This window comes from Melanerpes formicivorus, unplaced genomic scaffold, assembly GCF_026170545.1.
Source record: "Melanerpes formicivorus ecotype bairdi unplaced genomic scaffold, bMelFor1.0.p_v2 SCAF_11, whole genome shotgun sequence".
Lineage (NCBI taxonomy): Eukaryota > Metazoa > Chordata > Aves > Piciformes > Picidae > Melanerpes > Melanerpes formicivorus.
In genome coordinates, this window is record NW_027142363.1 from 4,098,941 (window position 1) to 4,114,066 (window position 15,126).

Genomic DNA, 15,126 nt, shown 5'->3' on the forward strand with positions numbered 1-15,126 from the left:
ATCACGGCTCTCAGTGATCAGAGCTATGTTGGCAAAGCCCCTCTTGCAGCTACACCAGCAGCAGGGTGCTTTTGTTGGCTCAGAACATGTTTGGGAAATGGTGCAGCAGTTTCATGATGGAAAAGCCCCCTCTGTAAGCATCTGCTGCATCTCCACGCGAGGGCTCTCCCACCAGAGCTACAGCTGCCATGGCAGAGGGCTGTGGCATATGTCCCTCTTCTGCCATTTAACAATTCTTGTGCCCTGCCTCCCCACTTAGTTCTTGGCAAGTGTTGAAACTCCATTGCAGTGGCAAGCTTTGTCACCAAAGTCAAATGTTTAATATATTTAATTATGTTAAGGTATATTTACTATACTTAAATATATTAAGGTATAGTCCCTGTGTGAAAAAATTACTGATAAGAGCAGCACTCTATTAGTCATACAGTTCATCTATTCCATTTACCTATACAGTCTTCAAGAAAACAGACAGAAATATGCTAGGAAAGTGTGAACTAATGAAGTGGGTATATAGTGATACCTCTCCAGGACAGCTTTCCACATAGTGTCCCCCCCCCATTCCCGTCCCCTGGTCTACAGTGAAAGACGAATCCTTCACTGCTAAGCTTTATAGCAACAGGACTCCAATCTTATCTTTAACAGATACTCCTGGTTGCAAAGAGCCACTGGCTTCTTTTATTAAAGTCTATCAGGTTTGACACAACTAAGCACAGCCATGGATATCAGGAGTATCCAAGTCTCATGAGTCAATTCAGATTTCCTTTTTGTTCCCCATGGCCTCTTTGAGACTGGCTGTGCTCCCACTCTGCATGGTCCTCAGCACTTGACCTGGCACAGGCTCAAAGAACTGAGCTCAAATCCTTACCCTGATAACCCTGAAGAGTTGGAATAGCCTGTTGCAGGAATCACACAACTTCAAACCAGGTTATCAGAGGCGAGGACAAGGGACCATGCAAGATTACATTAGAAAAAGATATTTTAGAAGAAAAATGCATCATGTGTTACTGTCCTGTGAGGCTCCACATTTTGACAAGGACGTGTTCTGATGCTGGTTCAGCTGCAAAGCAGATAGTGCTTGGCAGAGTCCTTGTGACCTTGAATGATGAAATGAAACAGTGTAGAGGAGGGGAAAAATGGAGCTGTACTGTTCACAATTTGACTCTTAGCCCACTCAAGTGAAGCATAAAAAGGTGGCCTTGGGGTACTCCTTGCAATTGTACAAAGCACAAAATTGGTGAAGTTAATAGTTCATTGTGTATTTTATGGCAAGTGAAATAATTTTCCACCCAGTAAAAAAAAATTAACTTTTTAAAAGTCAAGTTATTCAGTAACAAGAAACCTGTGAATAAACATGTATGTGCAATATTCATTGGAGCAACTTTATACATGAAAACAATAATCAGAAAAAGCTTAACACCCTATAACTCATTGTTGGTTTGAAATACAATGGAACAACTGGCTGAAATGTATTTACTTTCATCCACAAACACAAAAGGCACATATGCACATACCTGGAAACACAGAGGGAGAGAGAGAGAGAGTAAATGGAGAGAGAGAGAGAGTAAGTGCTAATGAAATGCAAAATGAACACCATACTCTAAAGAAAAACATACTGTATTAATTTGTCTTTGCATTTAAACTACATGAATATTCTAGTTAATATTCTACCAGTGTGTCAGGTTGGGGATGTTGAGAGAATATATCATAAACTTGAAGTAAAAGTAAAATTACAGCTGATGAATGCAGCTGAAAGTATCCTTTTAAGAGTGGCACTAAAGCAAGGAGAAATTAACAAGACAGCAGCTAAGGACACTTCCATTACCTACTGTCACATTTTTGTGATGACAAACAGTATGCAGAGCAAATACTCCTGCACAAAGTTGTTCCCAAGGAGATTTAAAACAATGGAAGTAATTGGGAGGGGGGAAATAAATCACCTATATTTAGAGCAAGTGTGAAAGAAGTAGTGTAAATTATAAATTAAAATATTTAGTTCTTTTCATCTGTGTGTACACAGATAATATCACACTCTCTCTGATAATATCACTCTGTAAGTTGGCACCAAGATAGATATAAATTAAGCGACTTGCCTGACACTGCTGCAGTTATTAAGCAAGCCACGTTGAAAAATAACATTTTAAAGCCTGGGTTTTTTTCCATTTTCCTTGCTGATGGCTTGTGGAGAGAACACCTTGCCTGCTTCTTGACAGGTCAATTATTCCAGTGCTCAGCTTCTTCTCACAGATATGAAAGAACCCAAATCGCTGCTCATCTTCGCCAAACGCGGACAAACAGGATTCCATTTGTTACCTTCACAAGGCCAAAGTGGCAGGAGATGGATGGATACTGAACTGTGACAAATGTCTGATCTAAAGGAAATGTCTAACTGCAGCAAAATTGATTTCTGGAGATAGGCCTCAGAAGTTATATTGCATGTAAAATTCGATTCTGCAGAAATTAGCTACTACCTCTTGGTTGGTTGCCTTTACTAGGGCTATTTGCTTTGACGTTGCAAAAAACCTTCCAGTGCATGTATCAATTTTCCACATTATTGTCAAAAAAGTAAAAAAAAAAAAGGTAGGAGACATTTTTTTAAAAGTCAAGTCTAAAAAAAGCTTATTTTAGAAATGCAATCACAGGTGACACAGCAAGTGGAATATCTTTAATACCTTTAAAGAGACTGCCAACTTCATCGGGTAAGGAGCACAGCACTATCATTAATCATTTAGATGATGTTATTTTTGAAGTATAGGAACACCAATATAACTACAAAGATAATGTGAGCAATTAAAAGAAATATCTGCAGAACTGCACCTACTGAGTTTCTTGAATTTCTCATGGAAGTACTTAACTTTATCACTGAAGCAAGAGAATTGTTTACAGGGGTTGACATTTGTCTGGTGATAATACCACACGTTATAGGCTAATGCTTTTTTGAGAGAGATACTTGTAAACAGACTCCTTGAAGCTTGTATTCATTTATAGACTGGATCCTAGGCTGTGAGTTATATATATCTGTAGGCAAGAAAAGTTCTTTAAATCTTCACTGTGTGGAAAGTTATTCCACATGAATAAAGCGGCCTTTATAGTACAAAATTACCTGACAGGGTCTGCTGGGAGCTAAGATTTATAAAAGAAAATGTCATTCCTCGAATATTTTATAGAAATAGACAGCAGATACAAAAATCTTCTCTCTTTTTCAGCAGTTCTTAATTTACCTTTAGCAAAAGACAGACGTACTAAATACACAACAAAAATCAACTGAAATTGGACAAGGAAAAAGAAATCTAATAGTCAGGGGAGAAAATGAATCATTTTAAGTCTAGAAAATAAATTTCATCTCTGGAAAGTTTTATTCAACTTTCTTTTTTTTTTTCTTATAAAGCTTTGTTCAGACTGTTGCAAAGATATTCTTTACTACTTATTTGGGCTTTATAGACTGAACAAAGGAATGGGAACCATAAAGCCCCACATTCTAAATCATACTTGAACGATGCCTTGTACATACTGCAGAGCACTGAATTTCCCCATCTCTAAAGTACGAATGTCAGCTAAGTTAGCTTCAAGATTCTTACTTGTTGGGCAATAATCATAACAAAGGAAAGAGAAAAGTGTAATAAGTGAGTCCTTTCTGGAATTAAAAAGTACTTGGCAATCAGCACTAAACTAAACCTCAGGAGACTACTATAAACGATTAATGCATCTTCAGTAGGAAGGAGAGAGTGAACTTAAAACTCGTTGAAACCAGATGGGCCTTTTGAATCTTCACAGGTATCTCCTTCCCTTGCTTTAAAAGAAATCAATGAACCAGAAAGAAGATGAATCTTCATTGTTATGATCATCCTACTTTTGCAGAAGAGATTCTCCACTCAAAGATTGTATTAAATAGGCAGAAAGATAGATTTCTTGCACATTTCTAGGAGACAAAGATTAAAATTACTTGTATCTTACCTCCCTCCCTTTTCAATAAAAAAAACCAGTCTTGGAGTGTTTTAGCAGAACTATATACCAAGCTACATCCTATAGATACATACTTGTGAATTTCTGTAATGTAAACTATTTGCTATGTCTGTATCCTGCACATTTCACAGAGGCCTGAGAGGTACTTCAGGAAATCCTCTGAAGAGCTAAATAAGGCAGTTTAATGTACAGTGTGCTAACAGAAACAATGAAGTTGCATGCTGCCCTTGAGGACAGGACTTCCATCAGACTATTTAAATATCTGTCCTTCACTAGTCCCCTTTTCCCAGTCAAGCTGTTCATCTACATTGTTATCCATTCAGAAAATATCAAACAATTATCTGTAAAACACTTCATTTATTAGTTGCATTTTCTAAGTGCTGACCAATGTCTTTTATTGCAGCAACACCAGTTATAAGCACACTTTCTGTGTACATTAGATGAACATATCAGCCAGAAGAATGTATGGGGATTGGACTAGATGACCTTCGGAGGTCAGTTCCAACCCAGACCATTCTGTGATGCTATTCTATGACTGGGTCACTGCCTTCTTAAGGAATACTTAAACACAAACCTGAATATATAATGCAAACCCTATATCCAACAAAAAGAAATCACACAGAAGAAACAAATACATAGATACAATAATCAAAATGGCCACTCTTGATTTCATCTCTACTGCTACATATGGAAGCCTCTTGCTTTCCTGACCATTTTACTAACCTTCCTCTGTGGTACGAGCAGACTTTGATTCACTGTCCATTCCTTGGAATTCATTGAAGTAAGGGCGAACCTTAATTTCGTAAGTGACTCCTTTTTTCAAGCTGACAAGGACAGCACTGCGCTCAGTTGGGACTTTGACCTCCAGATTCTGCCATACAGCTGGAGAAGGCAGGCCAGACGTTTGGCGATACATCACTCGGTAGCCCTGAATAAACTGTGACTGGCGGTCAACCTAGAAATGGCATTAAACAATACATCAATAAACATACTAATGAAACTGTATTAAAAGAGAAAAAAAAAAAACACCCATGTTTGCCTAGAATATTTTTGTCTTCATGAAAAAGAAAAAAATTAGCAGTTGATTTAGATTCTGAATTTTGAAATCAAACTGGCTTGTAAAGTCGCTGTTAACTCTAAAAACCATTAACTCTAAACCCCATTTTTCTCACATTACTTGTTATTGCTATTACTTGTAATTTCTATTTTACTTTCTCCAGATTTATACATCATGACGAATACCACCTTAACTCACAAAGCAAGGCTCCACTCCTGCAACAAATCATGAAAATAGAACTTTGGCATAATGCTTACTGCATGTAAACTTATTAAGCACATCTTGGCTACCGATGCGCTGAAGCAGGAGAAGAGAATTAAAACAAATTCTTTGCAGAGAAGAACAAGTCTTTGAAGATACCCTACATGCTTTCAGTTAGTCTATTATTTGGCTCACAGTTCATCTTTTCATGAGATGCTCAGGAAAGTAAAATAAACATAAGACAGATGCGGAGAAAACAACTTCCAAGCACATCTGCTGCTCCTTGAGTTCACAGTCTAAGCACTCTCTTTGCATCCTGGAGTTGTGATGCTCTCAGACCATCAAATGGATATGGAATGGAGGTTTTGGTTTATATTTTTTTTTGTTGCTAGGAAAATACAAGTCAAGATTGGGCCATACATAGAAGTTAAACAATTCTAACCTATCAGAGCTATTAATAAGATTTTTTATTTGAAGGAAAAACTTAAAATGTGTTTTATCTTGGAGAGGTTGCATGCATTGTTTTTTTTCTCTTTGGGCAAAAGAAGGCCCAAAGCAATTCAAGCTGTTATGATGTTTGCATGATGTTTGCCTAAAGAAAAAAAAAGTCAAAATAAATAGATGGATAAAATCAAACAAAATCCAGCTGCCTCTGTAGTCATCAAATAAAGAGTCAAAGTAAGTGCAACAGAAATAACAAGTCTATTTCTTAGTAAATCTCTGGGTTATAACTAAGATCCAACAAGTAGGATTTCTTTTCTGTCCTTGACAGTTTGCTGGCTCAAAGATATTTCAGAATTAGAGATACATTTGTTTGACTTCTCTTAAGAATAAATGAATTTAGAGCTGAAAACACAAACCAGGGTCTACTGCACTTCTGTAATCTTGTTACAGTTTATTGAGGCATTCAGAGAGGACACAGATTCTTAGACATTAAAAAGCAGGGCAAGCAAGAAGAAAGCTTTATTTATGAGAGCAAAGCAGAAATGTCTTTCATCAAAACTGTCAGTGTTAAAAACCTTGCAACATATGTTATAACAACATTAAGCTTGCATTTTATAAACTTCTCTACATTCACTTTAAGTGAATTTATGCACTGGAAGAGGGATATAACTCACAATAATAGCTTGTTAATACCGAAAGAATCAAGCTGTGTTTTTAAGAAGAACATTAAGCAGCTGTTTCCAGATGAAGGGAGTCTGTAAATCAGAGTAAATTGTTTTATCCACGTTTGACTTTGATTAACTAAATGTTTTACGGACATGAAGACTTTATGAACCTCATGTTTACTACAAAAATCAGCAAGAATAATGCTTTTGTGCACTGTGTCATACGTATTCTCTACCTAAATTACAAACTAAGGATATGATGTTTAATAACACAATACTGACTTTGATTCCTGCCTAGCTACACTGAAAGACAGTACAAGTTCGTATAGAACTTTCGGTTTTGTCCTTATTGTGCTTTTCAGCTGCCTAGTGGAGAAAATTCAGAGTTAACTGAAGACTAATGAATGATGTGTTGCTACAAAACAGTATGGAAAGTGTTTTGTATGGCATGCTACAAACACAAATGCAGCCATCAACTTACTGAGAGTCAGACCCCTACAGTATACCTGTATTATACTAATTTTGAGTCCATCACACTTTCATATCTGCTTAGGCATACATAGGCAAAATACAAATTGCCAGATATAGGCAAAATACAAGTTACTCATACAGCTCTTTTCCTCCTAGACTTCCAACTTTCTAGCCTAAGAGATCAAACAACACAAGGAATATGGAAACAGAAAACATCACAACAAGGTTGTCATGCATCTGTGCACTGATTTGGGGCCTCATACACGTTTTCCAGAGTTTTCAGTTAGAGAGTCATCTGTATGAATTTCAGATTATTGACTGATTCCACTTTTGAGGGTCTGGAATGGTACTTACAAAGAAAAATACTATGCATTTTTAATGATTTCTATAAACATCCAGTACCACTGGATGCACTCAGTATCAAGGAGAGGATATGAAGCTATCCCTCACTGCCACCTAAAGTTAGTCTGAATGAGCAGGGCCTTTCATATGGTCAACATGTTGGGAAACTACTTAGAGGGCACTTCACTTATTGAGAAAGGTGGGAATTGTTTTGTTTTGTTGGGAGGTTTTCTGATCAGTAAAAAAAAGACTGCTCTTGGGTAAACACATGAATTAACCAGAGATACCTGTGAAGTATACATATACATATATGCATATGTTTGTACATGTTCTGATATACACGCATACACATATATGTCTATTTATGCACACAGTCTTCTATATAATAAAAAGACTGTGGCTTCATAGCTGCCTCCATTTGTTATATGGTAATTATATATCAAGCCAACAGCAGGCCCCTAAAAAAATATGCTTAATGTTAAAGAACTGTATTCAGATGTGTTTAGCATCAAATAACTCTATGTCTGGTACACATTCACACCTAGGCAGAGTTACAGAAAAATGCTCCATTATGTGATGTAAGAATGCTGTAATTTCTAGGTACTCTTTCTTTCTTTATACGTGGTTGCTGCTTCCTCATATAAAGCACTTAACATTATTACAGGGTTTGCAGGAACTCTGCACTGAATACTGGAATACTTCTACTTGAATTGGTACAAGAAGCAGCGACATCTACTCAACAGAGCTGCAACAGTTGCTGATTTGAAGATACACTTTCTCCCTCAAACAACAGATGACAGAAAATGCAGATCAGATGTTCCTTGGAAAGACAGAAGGGAGCAGTTACTGGGTAGGTTCTGCTCAGCACTGACCTGATGCTTTAAGGTAATTTACAAGCATAATTGGACCTGCATGCTCCTTCTCACTTTATTTGGTGATGAATACATAGTGCAGGAGATATGCACACAACTGGTAACAGCTCTCCATTTCTGCACAACAGGAAACTCACTTTCCCTGAGTGTCAAATCTGCACATAACCACACCTGAACATGTGACAGGTTTAGTGGCTATTAGATCATTTAGGTTAGGCTATTAGGTTGTTAAAAAGATGTTAAGAAATTCATAATTCAGTTCATTCTGCAAATATAAACTCATTTCAGGCAAACCTGATAGTCTGCACCCCAAAGACATTTTGCAATATGCTCTGTAGTATGTAAATTTCTTCTCCAAAATACTCTGCTCCCACATCAACACCCACAGCAGTTCTCCATCTGGAAGCATCACTTTGCACTCTGTGATGACCTCACTAGTACAGGCTCAGTAAGCTGTGGAAATTCAAACAGCACTAGCATTTAGCTGTCCTACATTAACAAGACAAAAGGTGATGATACACTGAAAGACTGTCTAAAGGAATTGAGTCTTGACGTTTCCATTGAAGTACCTTCATTTAAAATGAATGTCAAATTAAAAGACAGAGGTTAATAGATTATCTTTCTGTCTGGTAGCCTCCTAGAAGGAAGCCAGGATTTCAAATTAATACTTCTTTTGCCATACTGAAGAGCTGATTTTTTATTCCTGCACATACCACAGTGTTCATTTATAATGCTAGGAAGCATTTCACATTTGGCCACTACCAAAACTGTACATTTAATGCCCAGGTAAGCTAGAAGTGCTGAACTGCAGTTGAGGTGCTTGGAGTACACCATATGCTAGCTTTGATATAAGCAAACCCAAATTATTTGCTAATTAAAATTAGTCATTTGTAAACAGCGTGCACATCTCACTGCATATTCTAATCAGCAATAAATATCTCTGCACCCCACCTCCCTGTGTGTAAAGTTAAGACAATTACACATTTTTATCGTTCTGGTGTTAAATTCAGTATTATTTGTGAAGCACAAAAATGTTACAGCTGAGAGCATGGCAGATAAGCAAGCCCATGAGGCAAACTAATCATTTTATATTCAATGCAAGGTTTCAATGGTATGATTTTAATGAGACCTAGAAACACACAGTGAATGAAAAAAAAAAAAAAAAGAAGATAAAAAGAAATGTTGAACAGCTCCATAGAAAAGAGATCCTATATATGACCAGATAATTACAGTTACACTTTAATACTCATGCACAAGAGGAACAAATTCAAGTGACAGCGAAATTCTAACATCTGGCATTCCTTTGCTTTTTCTAACACTGATTTTGTAATCCTGACTTTCTTTTAAAACAGACAAAATACTGGTGCATAATATGTGCATATTTAAAAATCAGAACACTGTAGCAGAGAACTAACTGTGAAATGGTAAACTCAGTTTTGAAAATAAAGATAAAGTAAGCCCTAAACGATCTCCGAAAGAAGGGAGGAATTGGAGTTAATTTGCTGGGAATCAGGACGCCGGAAACTCGGTAATCAAGGACTTTCCTTGACATTCACTCCCTGAATTGCAGAAAGTCAACACAAAGAGTCTTACAACTCTCATGGCACTTTTGTCCTTTTGTATGACAGGCACACTGTCTAACCATTTTATATTAACAGTGTGGACTTTATTCTCTGGATAGAGTGGTGTTTTTCCTAGAGACTATGGTTAATTAATTGGTTTTGTTCCTGTTGCTGGAAACTTTCTAATTAGCTGTTCCAGAGATCTTTTTTCTGTGTCTTTCTTCCCTTGGGCAATTCCAAAATGACTCTACAGAGGCCTGAATGCTTGTCAGGTGGCACAGGGTCACTGCTTTGAGGGACCTTTCCAATAAGCTGATATCCATAGCAACCCTAACAATTTACCTCTACCCTACCATCTTTTAGTCACTTGTTACTTGTTTACTAGGGGCACCACGAGACTCTTTCAGATAGATATACATATATTTACATAGACAGCCCTCCCCTATATATGTAAACACACACATAAATACATGTAGATATGTCTTTTGTTATAATATAATTACATTGATTATATTGCATAAAACTAAGTGCAGTTTGTATTTGGGCTTCATTTTGTAGTATATGCTAAATCAGGAGCAAGCCTATCACAGAATCACAAAATGTTAGGGGCTGGAATGGACCTCAAAAGATCATCCAGTCCAATAGCCCTACCAGAGCAGGATCACCTAGTATAGGTCACACCGGAACACATCCAGACAGGTTTTGAGTATCTCCAGAGAAGGAGATTCCACAAACTCTGGGCAGCCTGTTCCAGTGTTTAGTCGCCCTCACAGTGAAAAATTTGTTCCTTATGTTTATGTGGAACCTCCTATGCTTCAGCTTGCACCTGCTGCCCTTTGTCCTGTCATTGGACATCACTAAGAGCCCAGCTCCATCCTCCTGACACTTGCCACTCCTCAGTCTTCTCTTCTCCAGGCTAAAGAGACCAAGCTCCCTCAGCCTTTCCTCATAAAGGAGATGTTCCATCCTCTTAATTATCTTTGTGGCTCTGCACTGGACCCTTTCCTGTCCTTCTTGAACTGAGAGACCCAGAACTGGACACAATATTCCAGATATGGCCTCAACAGGGCAGAGTAGAGAGCGGGGATTACCTCTCTTGACCTAATAACCACAACCCTTTCTAATACACTCTAGGATGTCGCTGGCCTTCTTGGACACAAGGGCACACTGCTGGCTCACAGTCATCCTTCTGTCCACCCCAGGTCCCCTTTTCCTGCTCTGTTCTCCAACAGGTCAGTTCCCAACCTATACTGGTACATGGGACTGTTCTTTCCAGATGCAAGGCACTGCACTTGCCCTTATATTTCATTAAATTTCTCCCTGCCCATCTCCCTGTCCAACTCTCCATCCTGAGTCTCACTCAATGGCAGCACAGCCTTCAGGCATGTCAGCCACTCTTTCCAGTTTTGTGTCATCAGCAAACTTGTTGACAGTGCACTCTGTTCCCTCATCCAGGTCATTAATGCCTATGAAATTTTATTTCTGATAGCTGTTGCACCCAAGAAACGCCTTGAAAGAGCACTGCACAAATGTGATAACAATTGCTGGCTGCTAATATCCCAAGTTTCTAAACCCCTGACTCATTTGCTTTGGCAAAAGGATTTGCTACAAAGATTAGTGAGTCTGTCCTGGAATTGTGTAGCTGAAACAGACAACAATTTTAGAAAGGCAAGCTGTGTATTGCCATCATTAATGGCAAAATGTGATGACACATTTTCTAAGTAATCTTCTAAGACAGACTAATTTGTGAATATCTTTATGTATTCTAATCTGCCCCCTGACCACTGAAATCTGTCAGAACAAGGATGATGCATAACTCCCAATAAATATTACTGCAAGAACAACAGTAATCCTTGTAATCCACAATCTATTGCCACACTTATCTCATGCTGTACAGTTCCCTGTATAGATTGACCTCTTTGCAATACTACATGTAGAAGAAAAAACCTGAGGATTCTGAATATCCCTTTAGGAGAATTCATCCTATATAATACAACTGATTTAGTGACAGGCAGTGCAATGCTATTTCCCTCACCCATGGCTCTCCTTGCTCTAGGGAAGCTGCCCCAAGAGCAAAGGACCTTTTTCTGGTGTGCAGTGCCTTGGGAATATTCTCATTCTATGGTTAGAAATCCTTTAGTTCAGAACTCAGGAAGGATAAAGTAGCATTTTGAAAGCCAAACACTGTACCAGAAATTCTACCCAGTAGTTTGACCTCTCAAATAGAAATATTTATAATCACTGTCAAAAAAGATTCTGGTCTTCCATAATGAAAGGATATCCACTGGTTGTGGGTAAGGCTTATCCCAGACAACCAGCTGCTACACAGCGGATGAGGCATCAGCACCATGTGCTTCTGACTTCAGTACAAGTGCCCTACAGAAAACCTATTTTTGCATTCTATGGTCAGCAAATGATAGGGTGTTGTCAGAAGTCTCTCTGCCTTGAAGTGGAAAGTGTTTTTTCATATAGCAGTTTCATATTGATGTTTAACTTCTGTAATTTTTTGACAAGCATAGTAGTGACTCCACAGATCAATTATCCTTTAGATTATCATGTTAAGTATATTCTTTCTAGAATATTTTTCTAGCAAGACAGCTACCTCACTTTGAGCTGAACACCAAAGATATTGAACCTGCCTGACTTGGAAGAAAAAAAAATAAAAAGACCATTTCATTCCCATGTATAATATTAGTATTATAAAATATTAGTGTTAGACATTACCATGTATAATATTAGTATATAAAAGCACTCAAATTGGGGTCAATACTGGAGCTTTTCAGACTAGTAAAACACCTGAAAAGATAAATAAACCACATTCAAGTACTCCTAAGGTAATAATAACAGAGGCCTTACCGTCCAAGTGACTTGAACTGTTGTGGGTGTCAGCACAACAGGATTGTGCAGCCGTACAATGACATCTCCCAGTTCTTTCTGCACTTGCCTGTGATCCACACCTTGTGCTGGGGGGCTGATATCTGCCAGGCCAGGCACACATGGGAAAGCATTATTTTAATGAGGAGAATAATACATGGCATCAGTAAGAATTACTGAACATCTTAACAGTTTGATTTAAACACCCCTTTATAGTACTGTTTTGAAACAATACAGTGCTATAGTTGAAATACAAATTCCAAAGCATAGCAAGTAATGCAACAAACTATTCACCTTTAGCTACATAGGAAACAATGAAATGTAAAGATGTCTAAATGAGTATTCAGGCTTGATGGCAAAGTTTTCTCAGATTTGGTAAGTGTAAGACATGCACTATTCACTAGTTCCAAAATACTCAGATAATAACCATGCTGTCCAGATGTCTGGAACCAAATTGGTTAGTATAATTGAAAATGAACAGGTTGGTTTGTTTTTTAATTAGAGCATACATGACATTAAGACATTATATGCTTCCAAACTTTCACTAAGCTTCTTCTCCCCACATACCATGCACCCAAGAAACCAAACACTAAAATTAACTTTTTCTTCTGCAAGGCAAATTTTCCCTTTACAGATATACATAATTAAATCTAGTGCATGACCAGACCATGGCACCAAGTGCCACGTCCAATCCCCTCTTGAATACCTCCAGGGACAGTGACTCCACCACCTCCCTGGGCACCGGTGGGTGCATATGTGTATGTGATGCTCACAGTATACTGTCTTGTAATGTAATTTCACATTAGTTTAAGACTCCTGGCAGAAAAGTAGTTGTCTATCTATTAGGATATCATCAAGTACTAGAATAACCAAATCATGACTCAGGCAAAACTGGCTGTGGTAGTTTTAGGCTATATCTTTAAAATTTCGTTACAGATTTCAAGCAGAAAAGTCAAAGAATGTAAACAAATCACTATTGGGTGTAAAAAGGAAAACCAAAGATAATTCTAAACAATTTCATTGGAGAAATATCTGCTACAAGATTGGCTGCACCAAAACATTCTGGGGGCTTCTCTTCGCTGCTTGCTTTGCTCAGGAGAGATTAACCTGCTTTTGCTGACCTTGGCTGCATTATTTTGGTTAAGTCTAACCCCTACTTTCTCTCTGTTCTTTTCTCCCTTCTGCGCAGGAGGTGGGAGGGGGGTAGAGGGACAGTCTCCCTGGTCTTCTTGACCAGGGGTGGGGGTTGTGTTGTTTGTTAGTTTTAAATATCTGTACAATATTGTAAATCCTGTGTATTTTGTACATATCCACTGCATTCCATTGTAGACTGTAGTTTTGCTTGTAAATATAGCTTCCATTTGCTTCCAGCTGAGCTAGTCTGGCAAAGTTAATTGGGGGGGAGGCAGAAATTGCAACCCACCACACTGGCTTAAGAAACTATATTCTGAGCACAGTTATTAAGAGGTCTCTAAAATCAAACTGGTTATGTATTTTCTCTAACCTCTCTTTTAAAAGCTACTACTATTACTTGCTAGTATTCTAAATTCCATGGGTACAATTATAATTTCATTAAAGTGGGGTGTGGTTTTTGTTTGTTTGGTTGGTTTTGTTTTTTAATGTACTGTCTGTCCATAATCCAAACAAGAAATCAACTTCTTTCTTAGAGTAATTATTGATTTATCTGTCCTTATTTGATGTAAGTCATATGAAGAAAACCTTTTTGAAGTGCCTGTCTAATTGTAGTTCACTGGTGAAAACATGAATAAAATCCTATTACTTGCATTTGATACACTTAATACCAGGTCCTTAAATGTTCAGTTATAAAAGGTGCCAGACACCTGTTGCAAACTTAGATTATATAGCACTGTTGTAACTGTTCTTTTCTCCCTCCATGACCACTCTGAATAGGCTTTTTACTGTGTGTCAGCTCTTTCTGTGAGCCTGAATTGAACTCAGGCATAATTAGAAATCACATCAAAACATTACATTAATTTCCACTTGATTTTATGATTTAATTCTATTAAACTGCAGGCTTGCAAAGAAGCTATAAATCCTGTACATGTCTCAGTGTGTTTGACTGCTAAACAGGTTCTGGAAATGGAAGCTGCAACACATGCTGTAGCTAATTAGAAGACATGTTTTTATTGAAATCAAATTGCTTGTCAGTATGTCAGATAAAAAGTGTATACTTGACACTTAAATGCCAAACAAAGTTGTTTGGGTTTTTTTAACTAGGTGATAAGTTATGCAGACTAAAAGGTTGGTGTAATGAAAATCATGAGTCACCCTATAATAATGGGAGAGTAAAAAACAAAGAAGGAAATTGTGATAGTCTGGATAGTCAAGCCAGGAAAACCCTGCTCAGCTCACTCCTTTAGCTTTTCAGAAAGCAGCTTTGTTTCATCTTTAGCAAGAAATCTTTAACAGAATGACTGGTGGTTTGAGAAGATAGTTATTAAGGATAGATTTATCCAGGAACAGACTGGAATGAGAGAAGCCATAACCATCAGGTTGCGTGATAAATATCACCCTACATCTGTTGCTTGCTTTCTATCTACGACAGTATACTGTCTTGTAATGTAATTTCACATTAGTTTAAGACTCCTGGCAGAAAAGTAGTTGTCTATCTATAAGGATATCATCAAGTACTAGAGTAACCAAATCATGACTTAGGC

At 37.7% G+C, this 15,126-nt stretch overlaps 1 protein-coding gene across 1 annotated transcript in view; it reads right to left on the bottom strand.

Annotated features, from left to right (window-relative positions):
• The window catches only part of ROBO2 (roundabout guidance receptor 2), a 450,032-nt gene that overhangs the window by 68,199 nt on the left and 366,707 nt on the right, over nucleotides 1–15,126 (bottom strand). The window contains exons 14-15 of the mRNA XM_068144426.1: nucleotides 12,431–12,552; nucleotides 4,684–4,915 (exon numbers count right to left, since the gene is read on the bottom strand). Coding sequence (XP_068000527.1) covers nucleotides 4,684–4,915; nucleotides 12,431–12,552 — 354 coding nt within the window. The remainder of the gene's footprint in view (nucleotides 1–4,683; nucleotides 4,916–12,430; nucleotides 12,553–15,126) is intronic.